The sequence below is a fragment of the Rhynchophorus ferrugineus genome, unplaced genomic scaffold (genome assembly GCF_030347505.1).
Source record: "Rhynchophorus ferrugineus isolate W39M unplaced genomic scaffold, kcgeb_rfMv2 rfM1, whole genome shotgun sequence".
Classification (NCBI taxonomy): domain Eukaryota; kingdom Metazoa; phylum Arthropoda; class Insecta; order Coleoptera; family Curculionidae; genus Rhynchophorus; species Rhynchophorus ferrugineus.
This window is the reverse complement of record NW_027472580.1, coordinates 14,576,730-14,594,479: the sequence shown is the minus strand read 5'-3', so window position 1 is coordinate 14,594,479 and position 17,750 is coordinate 14,576,730. Positions and strand designations below refer to the sequence as shown.

Genomic DNA, 17,750 nt, shown 5'->3' with positions numbered 1-17,750 from the left:
TGTATGATAAAGTTTATATTTAGGAATTTTCAAATAATGTTTGTCTGTAAAGTGTATTTCGGAAACTATCATAACGTCAATATTTTGTTCAGTTAGGAACACTTTTAGTTCCCTGGCGTATTGTTGGAGCCCATTGGCATTCCAGACGGCGATCTTGTAGCTATTGGTTTCAGGCAATAGGCAAGTTTGCTGACGACGGTTGTGAGTAGTACTCGTACTCATTTGATCCATAATTTTACCCATCATGTTTTCTAATCTAGGAATGTTGCTAGTTTCAGTAGGTTGAGATGTCGTCTCTCGATTTTGTGCTGAACCATTTTCAACCATTTGGTTATAAGTTATGTCTGGTTGACTTGCTCTGGTAGGTAGACTAGTAGGTGTGGATTTTTTTTTTCAAAAGTTTCTGTTGCAGTTACTTGTGAACTGCGCAACCCTTGTAGTTCGCTGGATGATTTCCGTTACACTTAGCACATTTCACTTTTTCATCGCGAACTTTACGAGTACAATCTCTTATTTTGTGTTCTCCTGCACATTTTACGCATCTATATGATTTGTGACAGTAAGTCTTTGTGTGCCCGTGCGCTTAACACCTTGTGTATTGTGGTATAATTCTTTTTATATGTGGTGGTTCACACTTAATAATATTACTTTCCAATTTAGTGATTTCATACACCACCTTATTATTTCCATTAGGTTTTATACCTATATAAAACATAGGCAGAGGTTTTTTTGTCGTGCGATGTCGTATATTGTGGACATTTACGACCTCGTGGCTTTTTTAGCTAGTACTACCTTGATGGTGTTAAAGTCCGTCCTGTGATAATAATACTTTTAACACGAATTTAAATGTTCTCTGGGATTTTGGCCTGAATATATGGTATTGGGTGTTTCTTCCATCTAATTCTTTTATTAGAACTTTAAAGTGATCCGCTTCGAACAATTGGATTTTAATTGTTTCATAGCTCACTGTTTTAATTGTGTAGTTCGTAATACTGGTTTTCAACAGGTCATGGATGTATTTTATTACTCCTACCTTATAGACTGTTATTGGTGGTGGTTTGGGAACAACTTTTTCAGGGCTTGGTTGTATATTCTCTTCAATTTCTTCCGACAGGTTGCTAAAGCTGTTTTTCGTCTCTATCGGTTTCTGTAACCAATAGTCACTGATTCTTGTTTGTTTCCTCGCGATTTCTTCTTCTGTGCTTCTCAATCGTTTTTTTGTTAATGACTGTAGTCCATTCTCATGGTGGGGTTTGCGGTATTGCTGATTGTTCTAATCTTATATCAAAGTGTGAAGGTGTTTAGGTTGAATCGCTGTGGTTTGCCATTTTTAGATTTTTAATATTTTATTTTATTTACTTCCAGAGGATAAAAAAATAAAATAAATACATTGTTTATTTCACGCACTTCATTTTTCACTTACGTTATTTTTTGCACTAGTTTTTGACCAAAAATACTATAAATGAATTTCAAATGGACTGTTGTAAAATAAGGGGAAATAATTTTAAAACACTAATAAAAATGAGATGCAGTCTTTTTGCCTGGTCACGTAAACACGTATTTGCTACCCTTTAGGTCTGCTGAGAGACGGATAGCCGCATCTGTTATGCCTTTTTAACACTCAATTAAATAGCCGTAATAAAATACTGGATTTTTTAAAAGAGGTATCTTTCTAGAGCTTGGAGCGTATTGAAAATACGTCTTCACCCTACGAAGGTTGGAACCGAAATAAAATGTATGAAGGTCCCACCGAGATTTGAACTCGGATCGCTGGATTCAAAATCCAGTGTGCTAACCATTACACCATTGAACTTACTCTGTACACTTATATGAGTGATGTTTCAATTCACTAATCTCATAATTCCGTTAGAGGAAGGCTCTGAAAATATATTGTCACAGTTGTTCTTAGGTGTTTGTTAAAATAAAACGCGATTTCAACGTATATAACTCTTTTAATTTGAGAATAGTCAGGAATCGGTCTAAGCTAAATATCGTAATTAAAAGAGATGTGGTGAAAAATTTTGGTGTCATTTTTAAAAACCTTCTTCCATACTTAATATTATTTAGCATTAAATAACAGTATTTTGCAACTACTTGAAATATTTTATGAATTATGGGTAGTATTTAATTATAAAGAAGGGCCTTGAAGAAAAATATAAATTAACCAAAATATTTTCCACCATTTTCTAGAACTTTTTCCCATCTTTTTGGACACATGTCGATACAGATAACAGGGCAATACATATTATTCGTTTAGTAATATATATATTATTCGTTTCGAACCGATCATCGACAGATTTTCGAACTTTTCGGCCTTTTCTTGTGCTAGTTATGCCTGGTAAATAGACTGGGTGTGGTAGAATATCCCTTTTAGCTGCAACAATTTCACAACTCTTGCAACATTTGCCTGATTGTTGTTAAGTAAGAGAATAAACCTGCGCCTGTCAGTGACTGTTGCTTGTCTTTCTTATAATAGTAGACATCTACAGTAACAGTTTCATTCTTGCTTGGAAAGCTTTCAAGCTTGGAAAAATAAGAATACAGAAAATAAATCTGTACATATGCAGTTCACCTGTAAACAGACCGTACAAGCACCCATAACATTAAATAATATTATCATTCCATATAGCAACAACGGTAAAAATCTCGTAATGAAGCTTGATGAAAAACTTCGCTGGAAGGAATATATAAAGAAGAAAAGAAAAGAACTGGAATTGAAATATAGGAAAATGTACTGGTTAATTGAAAGAAAATCTCAATTATCAGTACATAACAAATTGTTATAATATATATTATTATAAGCAAATATTGAAATCTATATGGACATACGGAGTTCAATTATGAGGATGTTTTGCAAAGAGTATCATAAATAAAATACAAATTGTTCAGAACAAAGTCCTTTGTCCAAGGTATTGTGGTTGCACCCAAATACCATAGGACTGATTATCTACATCGAGACCTTCAGATATCCACAGTTAGTCAAGAAATCAAGAGAATTGCAAGGGGGCATGAGGAAAGTCTCCATTCTCACAAGAATATTGAAATATTACAACTATTGGATACCATCAGAACAGGACACAGACTCAAAAGAATCAAACCATCTGATCTTGTGTAGTTTTGTGTAGTGAGGTGCATATATTAAAAAATTCAGCAGTGACATGTATAAACATTATTTAACCAGAGACTCAGATAGGGCCGGTGGGTCCTCCCAGTTGTATACCTAGATTTAAGTTATCATAAAGGTAAATTGTAGGTTAGACGGAAAGGACTAGTAACAATATATTAATTAAATAATTTTAAAAAATTAGAGGCAGTTTTCCTTTGATTAAGCAATAATTCTTGAATAATGTTAAATAATAGCCCATGTAAAAACTAAAGTAACATATTTTCGTTCTCCTGAAGTTTCTATAAACTCTTTAAAATTTTGGAATAGCTGAAACAGTTATGTACAAAGAGACGACATATAAGAATTATTTGAAAGAATTTATTATAGAAATAATGGTCCTCTTTGTTTTTTCGAAGAGTTATTGAGAGTAACTTTATTAATACATTCTTCATACCAAATCGACTAAAAATAGTTTAATGATATATTAAATTTAATATGACGTGAACTGAGGAATTGAAAAACTTTAATTATTATACAGCAATTAAAAAGCGAATTATGTTTTATTATATACATTTCTCCATTTCTCAAAGAAAATTATTAATTTAGAATATTACCAAAATCCAAAATAGTTTTTAAATAGGAACTAAAAAAAACTAGATGAAGCTAAAATTCAAATGAAATCTGGAAGTTGCAACAAAAAAAAAACAAGAAACAAAAACCCAAGCATTTATTAAAAAATATAAGTTTAATTAATTTCTATATTACAAACATTATTAGACAAATAATTTACATTGTTGGAATATCAAATATGTTTGCTTTTGAAGCCAATATTTTGATGTTGTTCGCATATTTATTTTCAGCTATTTTCCTAGAACGAGGTTTTAACCCATTTATGTCGATGGAAATATAGAAACGAACTAAAACACAATTTCTATGCGATGAAGCTTGTGCGTGATATGTATGGAAGTGCAGTTGACATTAACGTTTATTTCGATGGTTATAGTTACAACAAATCAATTCCAAATGGAATGTTTGTATATGTCACAATAAAAACGAAGTGATCGATTATTGTATTACGTTTTATTTACATTTCCCTTTTGTTGTGTTATTTCGTTTGGATTTCGAATACTATTGGTAGTATTACAATTATTTTTGCATGAGTTACTTGTATAGTCTGTGTTTTGTTTTCAAAAGCGTATATAAATGTACTAATATAAGACTGAATGTACTAAAATTTTGTTAAAGAATAATGATTATCGTTCTGTTAAGTATTTATAAGAAATGAAGAGCTAACAATGTTTTTGAGAGAAAATGTCAGGTAAGCTGATCTTTTAACATATCGTCTATTTCACTTTCTGAATCAGTACCCGGTCAGATGACAGTAATGACCGGACAATAAGTGTTGATTGGCCAGAACTGCACATGCAAATTTGTTCCAATCTAGCCTGACAGATATCACAGCTACGCATCCTTTCTATATACACCTTGTTTGCAAGAGATGTGGTTAAAAGTCATTTTTAGTTTACTCTTATATTTACATGTTGTCGAGGTAATATAATTGTTTATTATTTCATAGAGAAAATTAGCGGCAGATAATGCGAAACTAAGTGTATAGAGATAAGATATAAGATATAAGATATGAATTATTAGTAAAATATTATCATTTTATAACTCTAATTTTGTAGATTGCTAAGGAACGAAAGGTATATTTCATGTTTATGTTAAATAATATGGAAACTGAACTTACTTGAGGATTATAGTAAAGGTAAGTATGAAGAATGATCACATTTGTATATGTTTTTTGTTTATTTAATATTATACTTAATTTTTTTTGATTTTACAGATATTTCAAAAGATGAAAAAACATAAACGTTTAAATGAAGTTTCATGAATTTTCATTTTCATTTGAAGCTTTGAGATTTATTATTTATTTCGGTTTATATAACTCCTTGGAGCAGATAAATAATGCAGAAATATCATATCATTTAACAAATTTTGTATTCCGGAATTAATCAGTGTTCCTTACTGTTTAACAATAGGATTATCGTCTGGCAAATCAATTTTAGATATTTTGATACTTAAATAATATCATATAAAAATTACAGCCATACTAAAATAATTAGAATTTTTTTATAAGTAAAAGGTAGCGTCTTGCACATACTAAACAATCATCATAATGTCCGGTCAAGCCTATCAAAAATTATTCAGAAATATTATCCATTTTTAATTAATTTAAAAATTGAGTATGTTTAACTCTACAGGTACGATGAGCATTGGTAAACGCAACCCTCGCCGCTAACCAGATGTGCCGCGTGCTGACCAGGAGAGTGAAAGATATCAAATGTTAAAAGGTTAGATTACCTGTAGTTTTTGTTTTCACTAGGTTGCTAGCTCTCGTACTATGAGTACTTACAAGAATTGTGGAGCACTGTCGCCATTGTTGGAAGGATAAACTAAAATGCTTGTGGCCGCTTGTTCCTCATCTGTAGCTTTATCGCGTCTCTTCTTTGCTAATATGTAGATGAAAAGAATCAGCAAGAGCAAGAGTCCACTAGCAGCACCAGCAGCCAAAACATATGGATTAATTGCTGTAACAACGAAAAATTATATTAGAAGGTATTTGATATTTGAGTTTTCAAGCGGTAACAAAGCTATTTTTCTTTTACAGTATGAAATAAGTGCCTTTTCGAACTAGAAATATGCAAAATTGGTATTTGGTGAACATTTTTTAAAAAAGATCTAAATAATTGTTAGGTTACAACTGAATAGAGGAATACAATATGATACGTTGGTTACTTTAGCCACTAAAACATCTTATTCCCATAATCAACTTTCACAAGCGTAGTTCTTATAATAGTTTGTGTAAGTCTAAGCGATATTCCATGGGGATATATACAATGGTAAAGACACGGAGAAGAATTCTATAGACAAGTACAAATTTATATTTACTTCATGGTCTATGATTATATTTTAGTAATATCATTACTGTTTTGAAGGCGAAATATTTGCGAATACTGCATTCGAATTATTTCAGACACATCATCAGGCTAAGTACTATAAAAAAAGATGACGAATAGAAAATGATTTTACCGGAGGTTTCATAGTGCATCTAAAAATATATTATGCTAGTATATTTTAAACTTTTTACTCTATGTTTTAGGTAGAAAATATGGTAGTTCAAAAACCTTTTTTAGGAAATACTTACATATAACTAGAACGGATAGGAAATAAGTTAGAAAATGTTAGTTGGTTGGTTAGTTGTTGTGTACATTGAGGTTAAAGGATCCTTATTTTTACATGTTGATGTACTTGATGCAATTAAAAATTTGAAATAAAATCAGTGGTAATATTTCTAGTATATTTTTTTTCACACACAACATTCATATATGTTCCGAATAATAATTTATTGAAGAATAGTGTCTGAACAATCCTTACTAAATTTAACTTTTTATGTTGTTAATAATAATTTTATATAAGAATGTTCCCACGCCAGCCAAATAGTTTTTCCTTGTTATTTGAGTTTGGGGCTACGAAGAGTATCAATAAGTATAAATAATACAAAATATAAGTTAAATATTATTTCATAACTCATTTCACCAGATTCTTGCATGGAAAATATTAATGTACTATAATTAATAAATAATAGATATTAAGGGCATATTTATCATTTAAATTTTTTTTTGTAGCAATAATTAAATTACAAGGAAAATAATGGGTTATTTTCTCGAAACCAAGGCCCGTCATTCATAATTCCGCCAGATATTCCCACTCTCCCTCAAATTTGTTGGCCCCATTCGCGGCTCCTGGGACAAGATACTGTTTGTCGTCAAGCGCTTATAGTCAGGAGGCAAACATTGGAATTAAGCGAAGAAAACTGTTCCCGAATACAGTTCTGTTCATGGGTATATTAAATATATGATTTATGTCCATACAAGAGCCAGTATAGAGAAGTAGAAGAATAATGAATAGAGGGCTCTGTAATTTGTATCTAGGCTGTACAAAATTCTACAAAAGATCTCATATGTAAATAAAGTTTATCTTTTGTTCGAAAGCCATTAGTGGTGTTATTAATGCCGTCCCGTCTCGAATCATAAGTGATTCATAATAGGGTATTTTGAATTTTCTGTATAAATTCGCGCCAAACGCTGAGGTTTGTACCCACCATAAGGGTCAGAGCAGACGTCTATGTAGCGATTACTCAGCCACAACAATCACTAAGCCCACTAGATACAGTAAAAGCAATCATTAGCAAATCTAAATCAAAAACGAGCATTCATTTAGCAGATGATGAATAATGGGATAGTGTTGTGACAATGTTACAATGGAAGAGAGAACCGAGAAAGACTCAATCTATATAATCAGAATGGATAACTTAACTTAATATGGAATGAGATTGTTTCCAGTGCCATTTGTCCAGGGGTGTAGAAGGGCGTGCAATATTTGAACGCGATTATTAATATATTTCATACTAGCGACCCGCCCCGGCTTCGCAGGGGTGCAATGCTGATACTAAATTAAATACACTACAGAAAAAATATGAACGTTGTATATAAAAACATAGCGGCCCGCTCCGACTTTGCACGGGCATAAAATATATATGCCTATGTCACTCAATGAAAACATGATTAAAATCGATCCAGTATTTTTGGTTCATTCATTACTGCCCTTGGCCTGCACGCATTAAATTTGGAGTAAAACAATTCCTCTTCCCCTATACTTACTATGAAGATTTCCTGCTATCTTTGGAATATCTGAATTCATACAATTTTTATTACATTACACATTTTTAAACGCAAATTTTAAATTTGTAATATCTCCGAAAATATTTGTTTAATTTATATGCTGTAAGGAACCATATTGATCTATATTAATTACACACTGTATTTAAGGTACTTAATTCGATAAGGATTAATGCCGTATTGCTTAAAATAGCTTCGTAAATAAGCCATTTTCTCACGTAAAAAGTAAACAATAAAAATGGTTAATGTAGGTTATCCCTAGAAGATAAACATATACCATCGCGGACTTTTTTGTAGACCTTTTTATGGTGTACAATACTGTAGTACATTAATTTGATCTAACTCGTAGGGTTAGGCTAATTAAGCCTAAAAAAATAGGTTAATTTACGACATCACGTTAGAAACCTCTAAAATTAGCAATGTTGCCTTAGTATATTATGCATGTATTATACATATAAACCTTCCTCTTGAATTACTCTATCTATTGAAAAAACCGCATCAAAATCCGTTGTGTAGTTTTAAAGATTTAAGCGCACATAGTGATATAGGGACAGAAAAGGCGACTTTGTTTTATACTATGTAGTGATGCTGATGCTACGTTTATGATTAATCCCAAAAAGATAAAATACGCTTGTAGAATCTTGGTTTTCAGTTATTTAATGAGGAATTCTCTTTCGCTTAAAAAGTACGACCAAAATATCATTGGCATTTAACCTTGCTATAGTTTTAACATTTTATAAGTTTAGAATGCCTCTTCTAAAAAGACATTTCTTTACTTTAATTATTTACAAGCTGATACAATATTATAGCAATAATTTGAATGACTTTTAAACATACTTTTGAAAAAATCCAGGATTTACCTGGCACGCTATATAATTTCAAACTTCCCTGCCATATTTCTAGAAAATAATTTTTATGTAAATATAACTATTTCTATAATATATAGATCTCATTTCCCGTGAGGTGGGCTTTCGTTTCTATGAATATTTAGTGGTGCTTAAATCTGCATAATACCCTGTATCTACCGGAAGCAAAGTTATATTTTATCGTATTGCACTTTATATTCCAGAAAATATTTTCCTGAACTATAACGGATACGAAACATGATAAGTGAGTTATCTATAAAGCAAAATGTTTCTACATAATAGTATTTATAATACTTTAATATTAAATTCCATACTAAAATGGACAACAATAGTTTTATTGCCCTTAAGATAAGTGTGGTTTCGAATAATTTTATGCCAACAATTCACGAAACTACGAATAGTTGTAAAATATTATCTCTATTTTTTTAAAATTTTTATTTTCATTTTAATATTCATATTAAATACTATATTATGAATTAATTATTTTCTTAGCTTCTGGAAAATAGCTCAAATAATAATGACTCTCAAAGCAGGGAAAACATTAGAAGGTGTCACCTCCTACCGGCCTATAAGTTTATTACCGATAATTTCAAAGGTTCTTGAGAAACTGTACAAAAAGAAGATCAACTCTGTAATAGAAAAAAGAAAGACAATTCCAGAATACGAAATGGGTTTCGCAGTAAGCATGGAACAAGATAATAAGTTCATAGACTTACAACTTACAACAAAATAAATATGGACTTAAACGTCAAAAAATATTATATAGCTGCATTTCTAGACATATCTCAGACCTTACGTCGTCATTTTACTGTAAAAAAAGAAAGACAATTCCAGAACACGAAATGGGTTTCGCAGTAAGCATGGAACAAGATAATAAGTTCATAGACTTACAACTTATAACAAAATAAATATGGACTTAAACGTGAAAGATATTCTATAGCTGCATTTCTAGACATATCTCAGACCTTACATCGTCATTTTACTGTAAAACAAGGCGACGAACAAACCGAATTGGAGGTAATATATTAAGGAGTTCCGCAAGGAGTATTCTGGGCCCAGTACTGTATCATCTGTACACAGCTAGTCTACCTACAACAAAAATAACCACTGTGGCAACATACGCAGACGATACGGAAGTCTTAAGATAATGAAGATCCAGCGAAAGCATCAATTAACTTAAAGACACACCTAACTCAAATACAGATGTGACTGAAAAGATAGCATTTAAAAGCCAACGAAACAGAATCCAGTCATATAAATTTTACGCTCCGTAGAAGAACATGTCTACCAGTCCCTATCAATAACTGTCAACCCCTGCAAGCAGTTGTTAATATGGTATGCTTGGTATGCACCTAGATCAACGTCTAACTTGGAAGAAGCACATACTCACTATTATTGGATTGTCGGGTACAAATCCAAGTTACTATTAGATAACAACACATCTTTGTACAAATCTACTCATGCATATTTGACTATATGGAAAACCAAATCCATCATGCAAAAGTTCCAATATAAAGTGTTGAGTGCCATTGTCGATTCTCGGTACTATATTTCAAATGCAGTGATACCACGCGATATTTCTCTAGAACAAATAACAACCAGTGAAATTTAAGGTGTTTGTGTGAAGTACTTCGAAAGAGTGTCAGTACATCCCAATGTAATTGCTAATCAGCTAAATATCCGAAGTGACAGTGAAGTGCGTAGACTAAAACGTCTAACATCATCCGATCTGATTATTGGACATATATAAACTGTAAATTAAGTTTTAGAACAAGGCTCATTAATTGAAATAGTATTTTATACAGGATATCACTTAATAAAGTAATTATCTAAATCCCATTTATATACAATATAAACATAACCAAAGCATATACGCCCTCTGGGTAGATCGTGGAACTACCAAGAGTAATAAAAAAATCATGTTACACTAAAAAATCGTAGGCATGAGAAAAAAGGCCATATTCTTATATATCAATATTTTTTTCGAAAGTTTAACATACCGTTTTGTTTATATATTTAATATATATGTATGAAAATTAAAGAAAAGAAGATGTGAAACTTTATACCACAGAGAAAGACCTCTTATACACGTTTTTTTTTTAATAATATTTTTAAGACTGTCTCTTTTGCAAAGACCAGCAATTATCTGCCATAATGTGACTATCCCATCTCTCCTAATATCGTTCTTCCATCACTTTTTGATATCGGTGCTCCGATTAACTCCTAAATCTTGGATACTGGTCAACATCTTTTGCACAATTTCTTTATATTTTGGTCCCAAGCTAGTTATAGCTACCTAAAAAGCTTTCTGTCACCAACCCAGTACTTCTCCAGGCTTCACTTTCAAAATCAGTCGTAAGTTCTATAGTTTGTATCTCTGATTAACGTTTTTTCTCTACTTAAATATTGCGCGTTAATTACATTTACTTTTCCAACAATTAAGGTTTCTCTCAAGGACTACCCCTTTTGTACCCACTGATCTTGCTTCCTTTTACTCTCCCATAGACAGAAAATGTAAGGGTATATTCTGTATCTACTGTACTGACCAAGTAAAATGTTGAGAGTTTTTAGATTAACACAAACCAGCCATTTATATTAATTAATTCAGTACTTTTATGCAGCACAAATTTAAAATTTTGAAATATCTATATATACCTAATTACACTAACACAAAATACTAAAAAATTAATAAAGATATCAATAAGAGTTAAACAATTAAAGTAAATGAATCTCTATAGCATAGTCAATATAAATAAAAAATAATATACGACCACTTAAATTTTAATCACAAAGAAAAGCAAAATTCTCGAAAAGTATCTCCAAGAATAAAAACGTTATATAAAAAGTAGACTTGTGTATGTGACAGCGAGTTTCACTTCAAAGGGACTAAATTAAACGAATGTCAATACAAAAGAATATCCAGCTCCCATGTCATCATAAAATATTTTTATAATTATCTGTTTTTCCAAATATATGCTACTTTAACGATGAAATTCGATATAAGAAATTTTAACAATTATATATTTTTCCAAGGTGAATCAGTATTTATAATTATCAAATAATGTTTTTGTTATATACATTATATATTGATATATATTCTGGTCTTCAAAGGCATTTATATAGTACAATATTTATTAATTCGTTCGCTGCCGATCTGGGATTACTTACCTGAGACTTACCCTAGAAGCCGACTATAAACCCAATAACGTATATACATATATATATATATATATATATATATATATATATATATATATATATATATTCGCAATGAATCATCTACTACAATAAGTAAAACAAATATCCAGCAGAAAAACGAGAAAGAAAAGTAAGTTATATATTGCTACAAACTACAAAAAAAATAAACAAAAAATGATTAAAAAATTAAAAAATGATCAAACTTTCAAAAACAAGAATTTTTAACACAAAAAAAATTTAAAGGTAACAAATCAATTGCAAAGTCCCCGGCCTGCCACATAGATGGCGCTACTAGAATTAAATCCATATGTTTTTAGTTAGCCCTAACCCTCAAAAGATGCGTGTACAAATTTGACAGTTGTTGCATTATTAGTTTGTGAACTATAGCATTTTGAGTCAAGCAACTTTTCTTATTGTGAAAAAATGGATAAAAGACAAATTTCGCGTGTTGATAAAATATTGCTTTTTGAAGGGAACAAATACAGTTGAAGTAAAAATTTGGCTTGATGCCGAGTTTCCGGACACCGTCCCAGGTCACCCCCCAAAATCAACCAACAAGAATTGGTATGCTAAGTTTAGACGTCGTGAAAGGAGCACCGAACACGGTGAACGCATAGGACGCCCAAAAGAGGCTGTTACCGACGAAAACATTTAAAAAATCAACAAAATGATTTCGAATGACCGTAAATTGAAATTGAATGAAATAGCAGACACTCTAACATATCAACTTAACGCGTACATCATATTATTCACGAATATTTGGGTATGAGAAAGCTCAGTGCAAAGTGGGTACTGCGCTATCTCACTTTTGACCAAAAAGAACGAAGATTGGTGATTCGGGGCAGTGTTTGAAGATGATCAAGCGTAATAAACCCGAGTTTTTGCATCGATGTGTGACAATGAATGAAACATGCCTCCATTGTTTCACTCCAAAGTCCAATGGACAGTCATCCGTGTGGACTGTACACGATGAACCCGCTCCAAAGCGTGGGAAAACGCAACAGTCAGCTGGCAAGGTTATGGCGTCTGTATTTTGGGAGGCGCATGGATTAATGCATTGACTACCTTGAAAAGGAAGGACCATCATCAGCGCCTCTTACATAGCGTTATTGGACCGTTTGAGGGACGAAATCGACGAAAAACGGCCGCATTTGAAAAAAAAAGAAAGTGATGCTTCACCAAGAAAATGCACCGTGTCACAAGTATGAGAAAACGGTGGTAAAAATCCATCCATCCACCGTATTCTCCAGATCTGGCCCCCAGCTACTATTTTCTGTTTTCAGATCTCAATGGAATGCTCGCTGGGAAGAAATTTTCGTCGAATGAAGAGGTGATCGCCGAAACTTAGGCCTATTTTGAAGCAAAGGACAAATCGTACTACAAAAATGGTATTGAAAAGTTGGTGGGTCGCTATAATCAGAGTATCACCCCTGAAGGGAATTATGTTGAATAAAGGAAACTAATTTTTCCAAAAAAATGTGTTTTACTATAGTAGACTGGGGACTTTTCAATTTACCTGTTATGTACATAATAATCCTTATAATAACTAAATAAAAATAAATAAAAACCTTATTTCACCTATCTACCACAAGTATTTTGCTAAAATATTTAGCAATATATTTCATTTAAAATTTATGAGATTTTTAAAATTAATTATAAACATAGTAAGATATATTTTTATAATATAAAAAATTCTTAAAAACAATTTATATTGCAATTACTATTCATATTTATTAGAAAATCTCATACTATAATCAGATTTCAATCACGCAATATTGAAACGAAAGACGAGAGATAAATATAAAAACATCTGCGGGAGCTCAAACAAAGCACATTATATTTTATTATAATAGTTATAACGATCTGCTTCTACATCTGTTACAAATCAATACTTTTTAATCAAGCATTAATATTATATCGTATTATGTTTGCAAATGTCCCTAGTTCGTAAAACATATTTAAAATAAAAATACTTCTTCATTGAAATATTTAATAAATAGATAGAAGATATGTTTCCAATTATTTATTTATATGCATACTAGCTTGTTAAAAATAGACAATCATACTGTTTCTTTTATATATCCCATAATAGGGACTAAATATACATTCTCTGGTTATAATGATTGTGAATATTTCCAGCTAAAACTATTACCAGCCTGTTTACTTCATGTATTGACTTTTCCAACTTGTTTGGTGATTGTACAAATTACCTTGAATGTTAGCCGCTATAAATAACTGACACAGTAGAAAACATTATTATTATCGGATTTGAATAGATAATAAGTCGAGAAATTTTTATTTATCACACGTTATTATTATTGAAGAAATATTGGAAGTACGAATAATTTTCTGACATTGTATGAAAAAGGCCAAGTTGTGATTAAAATATAGAAAGTTTATTGATTTTGTAGCTTTTACTAATAAATTATTTGTTAGATCGTCATTAGATCAAAATATACTGCATTTTTGTAGTAAGTAGGTTTTATAGGAACTAACGTCAATTTTTTGCAAATACGAAACAAAGATATTCGGTTCCAAGATATGAGGGTTCCAATAGGAGAAATAGTTTCCCTAAAGATCTTGCTCTAAGACAGAAATGGCTCTTAAAATTTAACAATGGCAAACTAAAAGTGTTTCTTTTTAGGTCTTATTTGAGCAGATAAGTATTTGTTCTATGCATTTGAGACTCGAAGGCTGTAGAACCAGACAGTCAAGGAGCATACAAGGAACATGTAGTAAATCATCAAAGAGCTTAAGATATTAGTTGAATTGTTTTTTTAAGGAACTGCATTGTCAGATTTTAACTGAAATAAAATGTTTGTTCTTATTTGTTACCAGCAAATGGTGCCTTTTTTAAATACAATTAATTGTGTGGACCATGCTGTTATTACAAAAATAAAAATGTTGCATGTTCTGGTAGATAAAAATAGTTAATAGAAGAAAGCGCAAAATTGAAAAAATATAAATTGTAATATCTAGATATATGGATAGCGTTCAACTATATTCACAATTCTGGGGCATAATATATTCGGTTAACTATGTTCCCATTTCAAGTTAATATATTATTGTGGAATATATTTATTAAGTATGGAAATTGTGGTATAAAAATAAGTAGTAGTTTATATTTCTGAGTATATTTTGTAGATATTACACTAGTGTTAGGGTCAGTACTATTTAAAATTATTGTATTTTAACACAATAACAACTCTCAATTAGGAAATAAGTTTTCACAAACCAAATTACATTAATATAACTGAAATACATTTTTTAATTAATCTTGACTCAACGCTGTATGATTTACATACATAATATTTAATTTGCAAATAATCTACTATAACACAAAATTTTCAGTATATTTCCATTTAAAATTATATGATTGGCCTAATGAGTTCCTTAAAAATGTATGCTAAACGTCAATTGTCACATTCGATAATGTTTTTGGATGATTTTTGGTTTTATTTAGTATTTGCATGTTTAATGGTATATAAATAAAGGATGCGGCAAAAGTCACGCTACCATGTTGACCATTTTCTGTTCTCGTGAACATTTCTTCCATAAAATAGTGGTAAGTATTCGGACAAACAAACGAAGTCAATGTACACACAACAAATGAACATTCCTACAGATTATTTCAATAAGTCATATAACAAGATTAATCAACAATATAAATTTAAACGATAATTCTTATTTAAACATAATAGGTATGATTTGTTGAAATTTTTATTTACATCTTAAGTTTAAAGAAATGTACATCTGGTATATATTGATTGATTATAGAAACATATATATGACTGGAACATATAATCATATGACATGACTTATTATTGACTCCTGTATTTCTCATCCATATTTTCTGAACTTTTTCAGCTGCTATAGCTAGTTGCCCTTGAAATTTAAAATAGTAGGTCTTTACGGTAAGTTGTCTTTAGAATTTTTGTATCAGATATTTTCTCGATTATTCATATATAACATTTGAAGCCTGATCGGCAGTCTTAGCACTTTACTCATTGTCTTCATTTTGTTGACGAATATCGACTAGGATCGCAAATTAATTCAACAAATAATTTTTTCACTTTCATTTGTCTAACGGACTATAACGGAGAGTATTGCATTACTTATAAAATATCTCAATTAATTTAACAATAAATAGGGGTATGAGTTCAGTTTACGCGTGAGGGCCATCTACACAGCAATAAGTTTTTTCATCAATTGATGGACTATCTAAAATATTATGTCCACATTTGTGATACAGTAACTAGAGCTAAATAAGATTATTGTATCATAATCATTATGAATGATTCCAGTGCAGAATTAGGGTTTTTCATAAACATAAATAGTTTTTTTTGAATGATATCATTACTGGAAATACTATCGAAATTAAAATATTTCCGACGCGATTTCTTGCATTACCATAATAATGAAAAACGTTGCAGTTAACGAATGTAATTTGTATGATATATTACAGAAACTATTTAATAACGTTGCAAATATCAACATACAAATAATATTTAATATCAATATTAAAGTCTGTGTTAAAAATAAAACGAAGCAAATAGGATTTCGAAGGATTTATATAAAATTCAGTTCCGAGGTCCCCTTTTGAGAAATCATATTAATATTTAAATGGTTCTTTACTTGCTGGTTTCAGCTAATAAATTATATAATACAAATATATAACAGAAGGGGGAAAAGCTTTTGTTATAATACTGAAATATCAAAATTGTGATCATATTTTGTAAGATAAGGAGGCAGTAAATTTTAATAACTATATCAATAAATATATGTTTAACAATTATTCGTTCTAATGTTAAAGAATAAATAGTACTAATGCTGGCAAATTTAAATACAAATTTCTTATTGTTTGCTTATCTATTTGTTTTGTTTATTATTTTATTGTTCTTATTGTTTGTTGCCAATGGTTTTGTAAAAACTTGATTTTATTTATACATGAGTAATAATAGTTACAAATAATATATAAAAGTTATAAATCTTCGTTTAGAGTTTCGATAAAAGTTTTCTAAGGAGCATTTTTAACACACGTGGTATCTTCCACGAGAGCTCGACATTTTTAAAAAATGTTTGTAGACTCAACCATCACAATTATTGTAATTAACGCCAATTCAATAAGAAATGACTAATTAAAAGCCTCAAATTATACATATAGTTTTCTTCTTACACTATCTATATTAAAATAGAACAGTTTTAATAATACTATTTTAGTGCAATTATAAATTATAGTGTAACTAATTTATAGTTCAAAATATATCACTAAATGATTTCCTGGCATTATTGAAAGTTCTACTGAGGAAAGAGATGGAAAGCTAGATAGATTAGCCAAAAATCAAATGCGACTAAATTAAACATACTAAACTATATTATTGCAAATTAATTAACTTCAAAAGGTGCATTTAATATTAAGGTTTATATATTCTTATATCTTACTGCTTTTGCTTATAGTAGTACTTTGATGCATATAAAATCCTAAAGATAAATTAGTGCTTAAATATCTGTTGTTGAATTCAAATATCTCTCCTATTCTAACTTAATTAAATTCGATAGTTTTAATATTTCTTCATCTAAATTGATGATTTTCTGTTTAGCATTATTGTGTTATTCAATATCTTATCAAACGCTTACCATGGAACGCTTCTTGGTTTGATTTGAAGAAATCTTTTACCGAATCAGACACTTTTATAACTTAACTTAAGATGGTGGTACTCGATCATATCTAAGTTATCGGTTTTGGTTTAAACAATTTAAAATGGTAATTTGACATCATTGATTAAGAACAAATACAAAGAATGGAATGAAACCATTTCAACATCAAAATTTCATTGCTCT

At 30.5% G+C, this 17,750-nt stretch overlaps 1 protein-coding gene and 1 non-coding gene across 3 annotated transcripts in view; both read right to left on the bottom strand.

Annotated features, from left to right (window-relative positions):
* LOC143195091 (synaptotagmin-15) overlaps positions 1-17,750 on the bottom strand; it is a 345,027-nt gene that overhangs the window by 142,100 nt on the left and 185,177 nt on the right. For both annotated transcript variants that reach the window (XM_076401953.1, XM_076401961.1), the window contains exon 3: positions 5,520-5,694. In XM_076401953.1, coding sequence (XP_076258068.1) covers positions 5,520-5,694 — 175 coding nt within the window. The remainder of the gene's footprint in view (positions 1-5,519; positions 5,695-17,750) is intronic.
* On the bottom strand, positions 1,742-1,813 carry TRNAQ-UUG (transfer RNA glutamine (anticodon UUG)). Its single transcript has one exon. It is a non-coding gene; the product is annotated as a tRNA-Gln (tRNA).